General features: G+C 34.6%; 1 protein-coding gene across 1 annotated transcript in view; it reads right to left on the reverse strand.

The window, feature by feature from the left end:
• MARK1 (microtubule affinity regulating kinase 1) overlaps nt 1-14,492 on the reverse strand; it is a 140,484-nt gene that overhangs the window by 56,018 nt on the left and 69,974 nt on the right. Inside the window, 3 exon segments of the mRNA XM_017870006.1 lie at nt 942-1,012; nt 5,211-5,276; nt 6,826-6,874. Coding sequence (XP_017725495.1) covers nt 942-1,012; nt 5,211-5,276; nt 6,826-6,874 — 186 coding nt within the window.

Here is a 14,492-nt window from a genome sequence, read left to right on the forward strand (position 1 = left end):
ACATGTTAACACACATGTATATATCTTAGAGAAAGGACTTATATCAGTATGTGGTCTTTTCCCAACATATTGATTACAGAACCTCTTTAATTGTAAAATTAAAGTGTTCATGCAGGCAGAAGAGGTAGTAGCGAGCCATTTTAAAAATTCTAAATTTAATAAAAGTTTAGGATATAGTAAATTGTCTGCTTAAACTTTAGTAAATTTTATGAACAACTTACAATTCACTAATTTGCTATTTCTATGGTAACTTATATGTATGCTTACAATTTATAATTCATTAATTTGCTATTTCTATGGTAACTTATATGTATGCTTATTTCAATCACTTCAGTTCTAAAAATTAAAAATAAAATTCTAGATAAATTTATTTTTTCTTATTTCTGTAATAAGTCATATTCAAGTTGAACTGGGAATATGAGTATCTTACCATATTCCTCTGACACATTTTGCAAAGTTTCTTGCCTACTTGGTTAAATAAAATTGACCATATTCTTTAAATCTACAAAAATGAGTTTAAACACCAAAACATCTTTAATTAAAAGAATATAATACAATACTCTTTAAATAGTACACATACATGCTATATATATAAAGCCAGTAATAATTTATAATAATTACTGGATAAAGACTTCAAAGGGTTAACTATTTTTTTCCTATGTCAGTCTAGTCTATGTTTCCAGGACTCTCAGAGAGTTAATAGGGTGAGTCTCATCTATAAATATTTACTCTTCATGACAATCTAAAAATAACCATCTGCAACTATTTAAATTTAAATTCAGAAAGGTTTATTTTTTAGGAGTTTTCCATCCTTAAAAATATAAGAAAGCAGGAATTCTTCTTTTTAAAATACCGTGTGCTGTGAAGTCCAGTTTGTAATAATGTCCATTGTACGTCACTACAAATATCAGTAAAACAAAGTTGAAAACTACTTTCCATACCTGCCTAAATTTTGCACGGGCCTCTTTCTCTTTCATTCTTCCATGGGCAACTAAGTAATCAAATACTTCACCTGAATCAGAAAGGTAAAGCAGGTAGTAAAATATACATAGATTTTTGGTTAACAATATATATGCAATGTCAAGTTTTTTCCTTGTTTATAAAGAAACTTTTGGCCCACAATTTTCTGCTAGTTTATGTAAATTACAAACTAACAAGTGAATAGAAAAAAGGAAAAAATTACATATAAAATTGAGTATCTGCAGCAGTTTGTGATTTAGCAAAATTCTTTAAAAAATAAGTCATAAAAACACAACCAAGAAAACTTGCTTTCTGCTTTCAAGTATTATGTAAAAATACAGTCAACTCTTTATTATTCATTCTAGTAAAGGGAAGCCACAGCCTGGGAAATCAAAAATTAAATTTGGCTTTGTATTTGGGGCCTACGTTTCAAACAAAATGATGAAGTGTTTTTTGTCGGATTGCTCTTTTAAATTCTCCCTGTCACGTAGCCTGGATAAAATTCCATCTCACTACTTCCATCCACATTGATTTATTTCTTTCTTTTCCTATACTCTGTGTTTATTCTCACTCTACTCATTTCATACATTTCAGTAGTTAGCCACAAATTATAGAGAACTAAATCTTTTGTGTGTGTATCTCTATTACCCCAGATGAACTGTAAATTGCTTGAACATCATCATAATATCTGTACTTAATTTGCATCTTCATCTCCATGGCAGAACACAAAGTAGATAGATAAATGTTTGGTGAAATAATTTAAAAGTAACTAGAAGCTGTAGAAATTTTCTACTGGATCCATTACTTCACATGTCTGTAAGTTTTCTCCTTTTCTCTAGTTAGTAATAGCTTAAAACTAAATTAAACTTGAGACACAATTTTAAAATAAAATATTATCTTAGTATAAGAGTTAAATTTATTTTGTGTCCTTATAATTTGTACCATATAGATATCCATGTATATTAAAACTCACAAAATGGCTTAAAGTGTTCTTGTAAAGTATAGCAAAGTGGTAAAAACAAAAACCCAGACTTTAGAATCAGACCAATTTCGGTATGAATTTTGTTTTAGCCCTAAGTACTACTGAAAGACATTATTAGGAAGATTTCTTAACTTCATTAAGACTCAGTTTCTACCTACCGCCTACTTACATGGTTGTTGTAAGTATTAAATGAAATAATGCATGTGCTTAGCACAGCAACTGGCATATAGTAAGCACTCAATAAATGGCATTTTTGTACCTAGGTATACACATGTATTATATATATATGCAATATCAATCCTAGGATATAAATAAAATATTAAAAACCAAATACGTAATGAATGTATGTCACATGAAACTAATATATCTACAATGTTAGATAGCATATTATATAATATTAAGCATATTTAAGTGATTAAATGGGATGATGAGAACAGAGAAATGAATGGATGCTCTAGTTGACTCATCATAGCAGTTAATTCTAGATATGTGGTAATAGTTGTTAATTCTAGTTAACCCATCATAGTAGTTAATTCTAGATATGTGAGTTTAGGTTGGGAAAGATATATACAAGAGTTCGAAAAATTTGGATCTACTCTTAAGTACTGCCTAGAATACACTTACCCCAGGTATTTACATGACATAATCCTGTACTTATCATATATTGTTTGTGTACGATTTACTTCCCCAACTAGAATGTAAGCGTCTTGAGGGCAGGGACTTTGTCTTTGCTCACTCATGTATTCCCAGCACCTAGAACATTACCTGATACATGGTAAGCATTTTATGAATGTTGTTTGAATGAACAAAAGAAAGAATAAACACATCATTCCACAGTAGTCCTGAAACTTACTTTTAATAGGCTCCTTTGGATTAAACATGGTTCAAAATAAAAAAAAAAGATTTATTTGATTTTCTAATCACTGAAAATTTTCATTCCATTAGTGAACCAAAATCAACTCTTGGCAAAGAGGCAGTTGTCTGACTTAACTCTTATTCACATTACCTTTCTAGTGTACATGTCAGGTTTGATCCTAAACCAACTAGAAATTTTCAGAGGAAAATATTCAGTGTTTTATTTTCCAGAGTCACCTTGCCATTTATGGATTAAAAAGGCAAGAAAATGATTCTAGATTTACTGCCACAGAACCATGATGGTTTTTGTCACAGAATCACTAACTTGCAAAACTCAAAGAAAACCTATTGCAGGAATCAGAATTTAATGAGACCAGCTGGTATGGTCTGAATTCCTGTACTTATTTCTCTACACTACTCCCCACTGTGCCTCCCAAATATGCTACTGAAGGAGAGTGGTGAAGGCCTTACATACTCTTACTCTAGCCATTACTCCCCTTCATTAGCACCAATAGAGAGTTGACTGTACTTACCATTAACCGTTAAGTCAGTACACATATTAATATTAATACAGCCTTGCAGTGGGCCTTTATAAAAACATAAGGGTGTCTACAGAACTTTAGCAGTCTATAATAATTTCCCAAATCAAAGTGGATCTAGCCCCTTTCTCTAAACTTTACATCACTAAAAGGAAGAAAAGAGTCTAACTAAACTAAAAATAATATTCGGGGTTCCTATGCGACAGATTATTACAGCAACCTAACTGAAGGACATAAAAATAGAGAAACAGTTCATTATGTGGTATTTGTAGATTCATTACTTTTATTATAGATACCCATTTTATGCAAATTTACATGGTTGTTTTAATGTAATTTTTAAAATCCTATCATAATAAACATTAATGATAGATTTTCAAGTTAAGTAAAAGAACCTACACTGAAATATTTTTTCGGGTTACAAAAGCTTTGCAAAAAAAAAAAAAGGACTAAAATATTCAATCTGTAAAAACAACTGCAAACGCAATTAAATATATTAATATCTATAGGAAAGCTTTTTAGAAATACCAGGCCGGGTGCAGGGGCTCACGCCTGTAACCCCAGCACTTCGGGAGGCCGAGGCGGGTAGATCACAAGGTCAGGAGATACAGACCATCCTGGCGAACACGGTGAAAACCCATCTCTACTAAAAATACAAAAAAATTAGCCAGGCATGGTGGCAGGCACCTGCAGCTCCAGCTAGTTGGGAGGCTGAGGCAGCAGAACGTAGTGAACCCGGGAAGCGGAGCTTACAGTGGACCGAGATCGCGCCACTGCACTCCAGCCTGGGCAACAGAGCAAGACTCTGTCTCAAAAAAAAAAAAAAAGAAAGAAAGAAAGAAAGAAATTAAAAAAAGAAATACGAGACAATATAAATATAGTTTAGTTGCTATAGACTAGATAAATCCTTTTTATTCTAGTTCACACAAAATCTGAATCGCCATAAAAATTACAAATTTCATTAGCTAAGAGCTCAATATAAGTTCACCACTACGTTTTCTATCGATTAGCAAAAAATCAATCAGTCAAATAATTTCAGATGCCTTCTTTCTTCTTCAGTTGCTTAAATCCTGAGCCCTTAAAACCTCCCTTTAAGTATTCTTTATTTTTACTTATTAAATGATTAATTCCATAAATTTTCAACTCATTTCTGAGAAAGTGAAGTCCTAAGTCTAAGAGAAAAGTGATTCTGAGCTGACGCATTTCTTGTTTAAGGGAAAGTGCAGGAGATGAAGGTGATTTTCTATTACATATCAGTGTTTAAAAATCATTCCTATTTTTGACATCATGATCGTCAAAACATATGTGATATTCTACTACAAATGCATCTTGCTATCTCCCTGTCAACTCAGCCCTCTAACATGTAAACTGTATAGATCAATACTTGTTTAAATGGAAACATTTAATTCATTTTATGAATTATCTTGGAAAGGCATATATATTGAGAATCTGTCATATGTGAACAATCAGTGAAATAAACACCTGACCTAGAACAAGCTTTTATTATAGATTTTATTAAATACATTCTGTACTTGAGATTCCCTGCTGATAGCCAAGAGTTTCTAATCATGATATGATATAATAAAATTTAGATAAGAGAATCAACACATTTATAAGATGACAATACAAATTTAACGTTTCAAAAAATGTCCCTAAGTAAATTGTAAATAAGCCAAAAATTCCATTTATAATTATGTAGGATCAAAAGGTCTTAAAAGTAAACATTGAATTTTTCTTAAGATGTAATTTGAAAGCATTTAAATAAAACAATAGATTCATTAACAACACTGAAGACATAAATGTCATAATGAACCCTTAGGTGTTAATATTTCTGTATGTCTCAGCAAAGAGAACTTTTCAATCACCCTCATTCTTACCCCCACTCGCGTATTCCATGACTAAATAGAGAGTCTTCTCTGTTTCAATAACTTCAAACAATTTTACTGAAAAAAAAATTAGAGATACAACTCTATAACTCTTAGCACAGATTGAATATGCTTTAAGAAAATCTAAGGTAATACTAAACTAGTAGAAAACTTGACTATTTACTAAACATTATTAATCACAATTTTAAGTTCAAAAGTCTCTCAAAGATTATTACTCCTATGACAGAAAACTACTTACCACAAAGTGATTTAGAACCAACTTCTTGAGTTGAAAAGTTAAGTTTCTAGGATTAAAAGCCATTACTTTTCAAATTAGAATAAGGTAATAAAAGAACTCTTAAAATCAGAAAAATAGAATTTAAATTGAAGTTTAAAAAGAGAACTATGTTATTATTACAGTGCAGCATTATAAAATGTTAAAATAAATCTTTGGCTTAACAGAAACAAAAGGAATTTCTGTATTTCTGTCATATTATAACAAAGTTTTCTGGTTAGAAAAAAACTACCGAATTATTCAAATTTATGCCTAGTTGAAATAGTCACCACAAAATAAGCCTTTAAAACAAAAACTATATACAACGATAAGATTTTTTTAAATGGTGCCAAAAAAAAAAGTGTTCTGAAAAAAAACAACAGATTTTAAAAGAATTTTACCTTCTCACACCTCAATGATTTCATCCAAATAATATATCTAATCAATAAGCTCTATTGTAACAGATGGGAGCCATTCCAGAATTTACTGAAAAATTCTTACTAACATTGACATTCACAAACCTTCTATTTTCTTTTTAAAATGCCAGTTATTTTTGCTGTTAAACTCATGATCAAATCAGGCATAGCATTCAAAATACTTTCGAAAGTCATTTTTTTTTTTTTAATGAATGACATACCTAAATGACCTGCAATTCTCACTTTACGAGCTGTTTTTTTTTTTTTTTTTTTTTCGCTCCTTTTTTTTTCTTGCAGACAGGGTCTCTGTTGCGTCTACTGGATTGCCCAAATGGCGCGATCCTTTTTGGCTCGGCCTGCCAAACCTTCCACCTCCCCAGGCTCAAGCAATCCTCCCCACTCAACTTCTGAGTAGCCGGGCCTACAGGTGTGGCCACCACTCCACGCCTGGCGCTAATCTTTTTTTCTTTTTTTCTCTTTCTTTTTTTTTGTGAGAAGAGTTTTGCCATGTTGCCCAGGGTGGTCTCAAACTCCTGAACTGGGGCAATCCACCTGCCTCAGCCTCCCAAAATGCTGGGATTACAGGCATAAGCCACGATGCCCAGCCAAAAAGACATTTTCTTTTTTTAAATTGAGAGACATTTAATCAGGAAATTTTAAAAAAAATTGTATGCATTAATTCCGAATGATATCAATTATTTTAGTGGAGAGCAGAAGATAGCAAGGTAGCAGAAAACAGCAATCTCTAGCCTCCAGTTAGCTTCTTTGTAATCTATTTTTACCCAAAGTATCACTTTCCTGGGTTATCATTCAGGTTATCACTTTTCTTCTGCTTAAATAAACTATCCTTAAACATTGTGTCTTTTCAAATACCCTCAAATTAAGGAAAACACTTCATTGCTGATTTTATATATATATGTATATATAGATTTCATACCTATATTAGGATGATTCAGTATCTTCATTATTCGTACTTCTCGAAATAACTGTTAAAGAAAACAGGTAGACATATTTCTGTTAAAAAAAAAACAAGCAAGCAGAGAGCCAATTAAAATATTTATTTGAAGAAATTAATCTGCTTATAAAATGCTACAGGATTCTGACAATGAACTGAAACAAGGTATTTTCTCAGTCCCAACTCTGTGCAACAAGCTATGTTAACTTAGACTATGACATTAACTTCGCTGTGACTTGGTTTCTAAAAGAATTTTAAGTAGATGAACTCAAATGGTCTCTGTGTGTGTGTGTGAGTGGTGTGTGAATACACTATATGCAAAAAACTTACAATTATTTACCCACTCCTTATGAAAAGGTACAAAAGAAAAACACTGTGAAAATGAAACTAAATGCTCTTTCATATGATTTTTACCCAGAAACCACCTTCCTTAGGGGTTTGACTCTTGAAAGTCCTCTCTACTGACTGATCAGACATTTAAATGAAAGATTCAGTAAGGTTTTTAGGTAGATTTGTAGAATAACATTAAAGAACAATAAAATGCATTTACTAATTTATATAAAACAAAATGACAAGAAGTGACTTGAAACACAAATGTTAAAATTTCCCTGCTTTTCATTTTACTTTTAAACAATATAGGGCACGTTTTCAAAAGCATAATTTGGTATTATTTTCTCCATGTCTTTGAGTATGTGTTAGATTCCAAATAAAGCAATTTGTTCAAGAAAATAGGAGAACCAAAAATTGGTGATATTCTGAAAGTATATTAAGACATATGCATTTTATCAGAATAAAATCTAAAGTTACTGCTTTCAGAGGTGACATTTCTCCAGCAAAGATACGCAATAGCCAAAAGAACACAAAAAGATGTTGAACATTATTAATCATTATGGAAATATAGATCAAAGCCACAAAGAGGTACCACCTTACATCTATTAGGATGACTGCTATCAAAAACCAACCCCAAACTCCACCCAGAAAATAGCAACTGTTGGTGGGGATGTGGAGAAACTGGAACAGTTCTGCAGTGTTGATGGGAATGACAAACGATAAAGCCTCCATGAAAAAAATATATAGCAGTTCCTAAAGAAATTAAAAATAGAATTACCATGTGATTTAGCAATTCCACTTCTGGATATATGTCATATACCCAAAGAATTGAAAGCAGAGACTCAAGCAGATACTAGTACACCCATGTTCATAGTAGCATTATTCACAATAGCCCCGCAACCAGAGTCTATCAACAGATGAAGAGATAAACAAAATGTGGTCTATACAAACAATGGAATATTATTCAGCCTTAAAAAGGAAGGAGATTCTGAGACATGATAGATACAACATGGATAAACCTTAAGGATATTATGCTAAGTGAAATAAGCCAGTCACAAAAGGGCAAACACTGTATGATTATGCTTATATAAGGTACCTAGAGTGGAGTTGTCAAATTTATAGAGATGTAAAGTAGAATGATGGTTGCCAGGGGCTGGAAGGATGGGGCACTGGGCGGGTTACTGTTTAATGAGTACAGAGTTTCTGCTTTGGAAGATGAAAAACATTCTGGAGATTGATGGTGATGTCTGAACAACAATGTAAATGCACCTTAATGCCACTGAATTGTATACTTAAAATGGTTAAAACAGTAAATTTTGTTAGGTATATTTTACCACAATTTAAGGAAAGAAATAAAATGTGCAAAAATGCATCAATACATGTTCACCCCAATTAAAACAAAGTAACTTAAGGCTTACCTGCAACGAAAAAGCTTGCTTTCACTAGCTATTCTCAATAATTCCTACACAAACCCAGGGAGTCTGTATGTGTGCATATGTATATTCATACAAATAATTTTTTATAAAGTCCATGATACTTACAACTTTAATAATTAAAAATTACCTACCAGTAAATAAAATATAAAGGTGGATTCATTCATGTTCAAGACAAGTACTTTCTGTAACTGTGAAACACATTTTCATTTCAAATTTGGGACAAAGAGCATGCGGGTTAACCTCTCAGTACACATGGTCTTCAGTACACCTGAGATCATCTCTTGTTCTGGCTCTGACAGCACATCTTCCTGACCATCCTCCTGCCTAAGTGGCCCCTCTCAGTCTTCCACTAAACCTCTCCCACTCTACTCAACCTTTAAACATGGAGCTCATCAGGGTTCAGCCCTTAGTCCCCTTTATCTTCTCAAATACATGTTTCTCCTAATGATTTATCATGGCTTCAAATATCATCGATTTGTTGTTGACTCCTAAATTTAACTTTCTCATCCCAACATTTATATCCAATCCATATATACCTACTCAATGTTGTCACTTGGCTGTCTCACAGAAATTCAAACCCAATACTTGAGTTCTCACACCAAATTTGATACCTCCACAATTTATTTCAAATCCACCAATGTCTACCCATCCATACTGACACCATTGTCACACTGAATCCCACTGGTCTTGGTACAAACATTCTGACTCTCTTTTCTACCCTCCCATCCTCCAATCTGTTATCCACACATCTTTTCTATCCTCCCATCCTCCAATATGTTATCCACTAGTTAACATCCACTGGTGGTTTCTCAATGCCATTAGAATAAAACCCCTAACCTTGAACACTGGCTACCAGACTCTGGAAAATATCAAGATCCTATTTACCTCTCTCTAGCCTTATCTCATGACTCTCAAAGTGCCTACTCTGAGCCTCGTCTGCTCTACCTTTGTGCTCCACAGTCCTAATGGCCCCTTTGAGCTCCAAGTCACTGTAACTGATGATTTTGCTATTTGTAGCCTTGGACAACAGGAGTCAGCCTTCACCCAGAAGCATTCCTCAGAGTTTTGAACTCTTCACCTCCCAAACAAGGCTAACAGGTTTTAAAAAGCAGTTAGCTATTAGCATGCTACTGACTGCTTGTCAGAACTGAGCATCTGACCCACAGAGAGACAGCTGCATTCACTGACCAAATTCAGTATGTGAACCAGGAAAAGTCAAAGAAAGTAGCATCGGATGTCATTTTATATACATATACATACATACATATACATATCTACGATACACACACACATAATAGACTTTATTTTTATAGCAGTTTTAGGTTCACAGCAAAATTGAGCAGGAAGTACAAAGAGTTTTCATATACTCCCTGTCCCCAAACATGCAGAGCCTCCCCCACCATCAACATCCCAAACCAGAGAGGTACATTTGTTATAATCAATGGACCTACACATCATTATCACTGGAAGTTCACATTTACATTACAGCTCACTCTTGCTACTACTATACATTCTATGGGTTTAGACATGTACCCATCATTTTAGTATTACCTAGACTAATACTAACACCGCTCTGAAAATCATGTGTTCCACCTATTCATCCCTCCCTTTTCCCTAACCTCTGGCAACCATTGATCTTTTTATTGTCACCAGTTTTGCCTTTTCCAGAATGTCATATACTTGAAATCATACAGCATGTAGCCTTTTCAGATTGGCTTTTACTTAGTAATACACATTTAAGGTTCCTCCAATTTTTTTCATAGCTTGATAGCTTATTTCCCTTTAGTGCTAAATTATATTCTGCTGTCTAGATGTACCACTGGTTACTCATCCATTCACTTACTGAGGGACATCTTGGTTGCTTTAAGTTATGACCATTATGACTAAAGCTGCTATAAACATCCATGTGCAAGTTTCTGTGTGGATGTAAGTTTTCAGCTTCCTTGGGTAAATACCAAGGAGTACAACTGCTGGATCATATGGAAAGGTATGTGTAGTTTTGTAAGAAACTGCCAAACTCTCTTCTAAAGTGGCTGTACCATTTGCATTTCCACCAGCAACAGATGAGAGTTCCTGTTGCTCCACAACCTTGCCAGCATTTGGTGCTGTGTTTTGGCCTTCCGCTATTCTAATAGGTATGTAGCAGTATCTCATTATTGTTTTAATTATCATTTCTCTGATGACATATGATATGGAGTATCTTTGCACATGCTTATTTGCCATCTGTATAACTTCTTTGATGAGGTGTCTGTTCAGATCCTTCACCTATGTGTTAATCGAGTTGTTCATTTTCAAGCCTTTTCAAGCCAATTTTTAGAAGCCTGTTCGAATCCTCAATAATACCAGATGCCTGTGGACAGTAGGAAACGTAGAATGTTCATTAAATATCTTGTTGATTCTAATTTGTCACATCAGAGAAAGGGTCCTTACCGTGGGCAGTCCTGGAGGTCCTGGGCAGAGGGAGCCAGAAGTCATATTCCCTCAATTCCTCCTCAGAGGTCTCAGGGAGGTGTGGGCCTTGGTCTGAGTGGCGGCCCTCAGGTCAGCAGAGGAGAATGTGCCTGGAATCTGGGTGATTATCCAGAGTGAGGGCTGAGGGGGCCTCTCGTTCTGACACAGAAAGGATGCCACCCCTGCCTGGGCCTACCCAGGACTGACAACAGAAATGGAGCTCCATGGGGTCCCTTGGTCTGAGCAGGTAGTCCCCTCAGAACACTTTCAGGGATTTTACCTTGGCTTCTGACTCCACCTGAGCCTCCTCTCTGCCTACCTAACCCGCCCCAGACTCACCTCCCTGAGAACCCCAAAGAGAAACAAGGGGGCACCTCATCAGGTGACCACTGCCCAGAGACTCCCAGGCTGATAGTAGGGGTGGGGCTCTACGGGTTAGATTTGCAGAAGATCTAGACTTCTTATTTCAATCTATTTTTTTCTTACTGTGGCACGAGCAGATAAAATTCACATGTAATATGAGCAGACAAGATTCACATATAGCTATAAAACCAAAATTCCCAAATCTGATGATTCTAGGTTTTAATGTAACCAAGTAATTTTTTCCAGAAAGTCAAATATGGTAGCTTATTATTTGATGACTTTCATAAAATCATTTTATAAGCACTGAGTAGTCAGCCATTTAAACATTTAAAAGTCATTTTATAAGAAAAAATGCTTAAGTGTAACTAAGGTAATTTAAAAAATTGAACATTATTTTTAAAAAATAATGTTTTCCCCAAGCCTCCAAGGACATATTATAAAGAATAAACACAAACAGTACTTATTTTGGTTTTGCTATAAGATATAGATTTTAAAGTTTATGAACTTGCTATTAATATAAGCAGCACTATTATGTTTCATTTGTAATTTATTTGTATTATCGCTATTATATATCTCTAACAGAAAAGTCCCTGGCATCAGTCTTGCTCTCCTATACTCATATACAATATCTAAATGAATTACCACTTCTACTTTCCTCATCTATTCTTGTTTTCTTGTTAAAATTTTATTTATTTGTTAAGCTGTAGGAAATGACTTAAAAATTCACAACTCAGCACTTCAGTGTATCAGACATCTTTGTAACTGGCCTCTACTGAACTAACCTGCCAATCTTTTCTCTACATTTCCTCTGCAACACACAGTGACATCTGTGCACCCATAATGCTCTTGGCTAGTGGTGTTCCCTGCAGCCTTACACTGCAAGCAGCTGAGTACCATGCTTACCAGAGGTTATCTAGGTCCCAAACATGTTTGCCAGTTGCAGTTACTACTGGAAATAGATACTTTAATATATTAGTTTCCTATTGATGAGTAACAAAGTACCATACCCTAGCAATTTACAACACACATTTGTTGCCTTGCAGTTTCTGTGGCTCCGTAATCCAAGCAAGACTTAACTGGGTCCTCTGCTCAGGTCTCATAAGGCTGCAATCAAGGTGTTGTCCAGGATGGTTCTCATCTGGATATTTGACTAGGGAAAAATCTACTTCTGAGCTAACCCAGGTTACTGGCAGAATTCATTTCTTTTTAGCTATTAGTACTGAGGACCCTGGCTTCTTGGTGGCTGTTAGCTAGGGGTCATCCTTACCTATTAAGAGACTGTCCATAGGTCCTTGCCAAGTGGACTTCTCCAACATGGCTATTTACTTTCTTAAGCCAGCAAGTATAGTCTCTAGAGCAAGTCTGCTAGCAAGACAGTCTTACATAATATAATATAATCATGAGAGTGAAATTCCATCACCTTTTCCCTATCACACTGGTTAGACGCAAGTCAGTCATAGGTCCTGTTCACAATCAAGGGGAAGGGATAATGCAAAAGTGTGAACATCAGAAGGCAGGTATCATGAGGGCTGCCTCAAAGTCTGTCCAATACAAATTTTACATAAACCAATGAAGTACACGTTTGTTGTTTGACAAAACAAACCAAACTGAATACTTTGGAAATACTAGACAAAAGTTGCTAGACTGCTGTCCAACTAGGTGTGGGCAACATAAATGTAAAAGATTGGAAAAAAATCTAGGCTTCTACTCTAATTGCTGCCTGAGTGTCATTCAATTCTCTCATTAATTAAAACAAAACAAAACTGGAAACAGTAGGAAGTGTATTATGAACTTATGAGTGTGATCTGTACAAGGTAATAAAGCAGAATGACAACTGGCAGACCCAAACTAAAAAAAAAAAAAAAAAAAAAAAAAAAAAAAAAAGAAAAAAAAAAAGAAAAAAGCTTTGGCCCTACATGAAAAGATTAATCAATGCATATACATTTGATATACATTTGTATGTACAATTGAAGTATTAAATGTTTATATAACTTTTAATAACTCCTTACTTTAACCTGCTTTTTTCAATTAACAGTTCCTTACTACACTATGAAAGAGGTAGTTTCTTACTCTGATGGGCACAGGCATTTCCTGTGTACTAGGAAGTGTGGCCCATTAAGCCACATGAATAAGCCATGTTGGTTTCTGGATTCTAACTCCTCTTCTTTATCTTGTCTTGACAAAGCACATCAAATTACAGAATATCGAAGACAACACTGTCATATGAATAATCTTGAATTGACTCTAGTTACTTTTTATGAAATTACTGGCAAATTTGGTAGTTTTCTCTTAGAATCGGCTGGGACATATCTCAAAACTAACAGAAACATACTGATGTTTCCTGGCAGCTCCATGTTTCAGAACTACTAATCTAAAGAAACAGACTGGCAGCATATTCTTCAGGTATTCCTCCAAAAGTATTGGGGTGTTTTTTTGTTTATTTAATTATTTCATAAGTTGGGCTTTTGACTGCAATGAGTTAGTAAATTTAATCCCTGACTGGTACCTGGAATGTAGTTATTCCGTTCTACAAAGAATAGACATGAGCTGAGGGATAGGATTAAAATCATTTTGTGAAAACTGGGGCATCCATAACAAAAACAGCACCTAAACAGAAGGCCACTCCACTTTCATCCGGAGAAGAAGCAAGAAAAAGAGTTGTAGGTAGGGCCAAAGTTCTAATCATAACTTTAACCGGAATTTTTAATTCCAATTAAAACAGCAATACACAGCCATTGGGTTCCTATATCTCAAAGACGTCTTGAGCATATTGTTCAATCCTTAGTTTCCTCTCCTTCAGCAGTTTTGGACAAAGAGAAAGAAAAAAACATAAGCGATAACAATAAGATGTGTGTGGGTTTGGGTGTGTGTTGACTAAAAATGATAGGCAGTTGTCGAAGAATGGTTGCTGTTAGAAGGAGCATCAGGATGTTTTACATGGTATATTGAGTAAGGATAATGGAATACCAGATTCCTATCCCATCATTCATCTCTCCTCCCAAAGAAACACTTGAATTGTCAGCTGGATTTGGATCTCTGTTATGAAATGAACTGTGTTCCCCGCAAAGT

Source organism: Rhinopithecus bieti, unplaced genomic scaffold (assembly GCF_001698545.2).
Source record: "Rhinopithecus bieti isolate Rb0 unplaced genomic scaffold, ASM169854v2 scaffold_1673, whole genome shotgun sequence".
NCBI classification, from domain to species: Eukaryota; Metazoa; Chordata; class Mammalia; order Primates; family Cercopithecidae; genus Rhinopithecus; species Rhinopithecus bieti.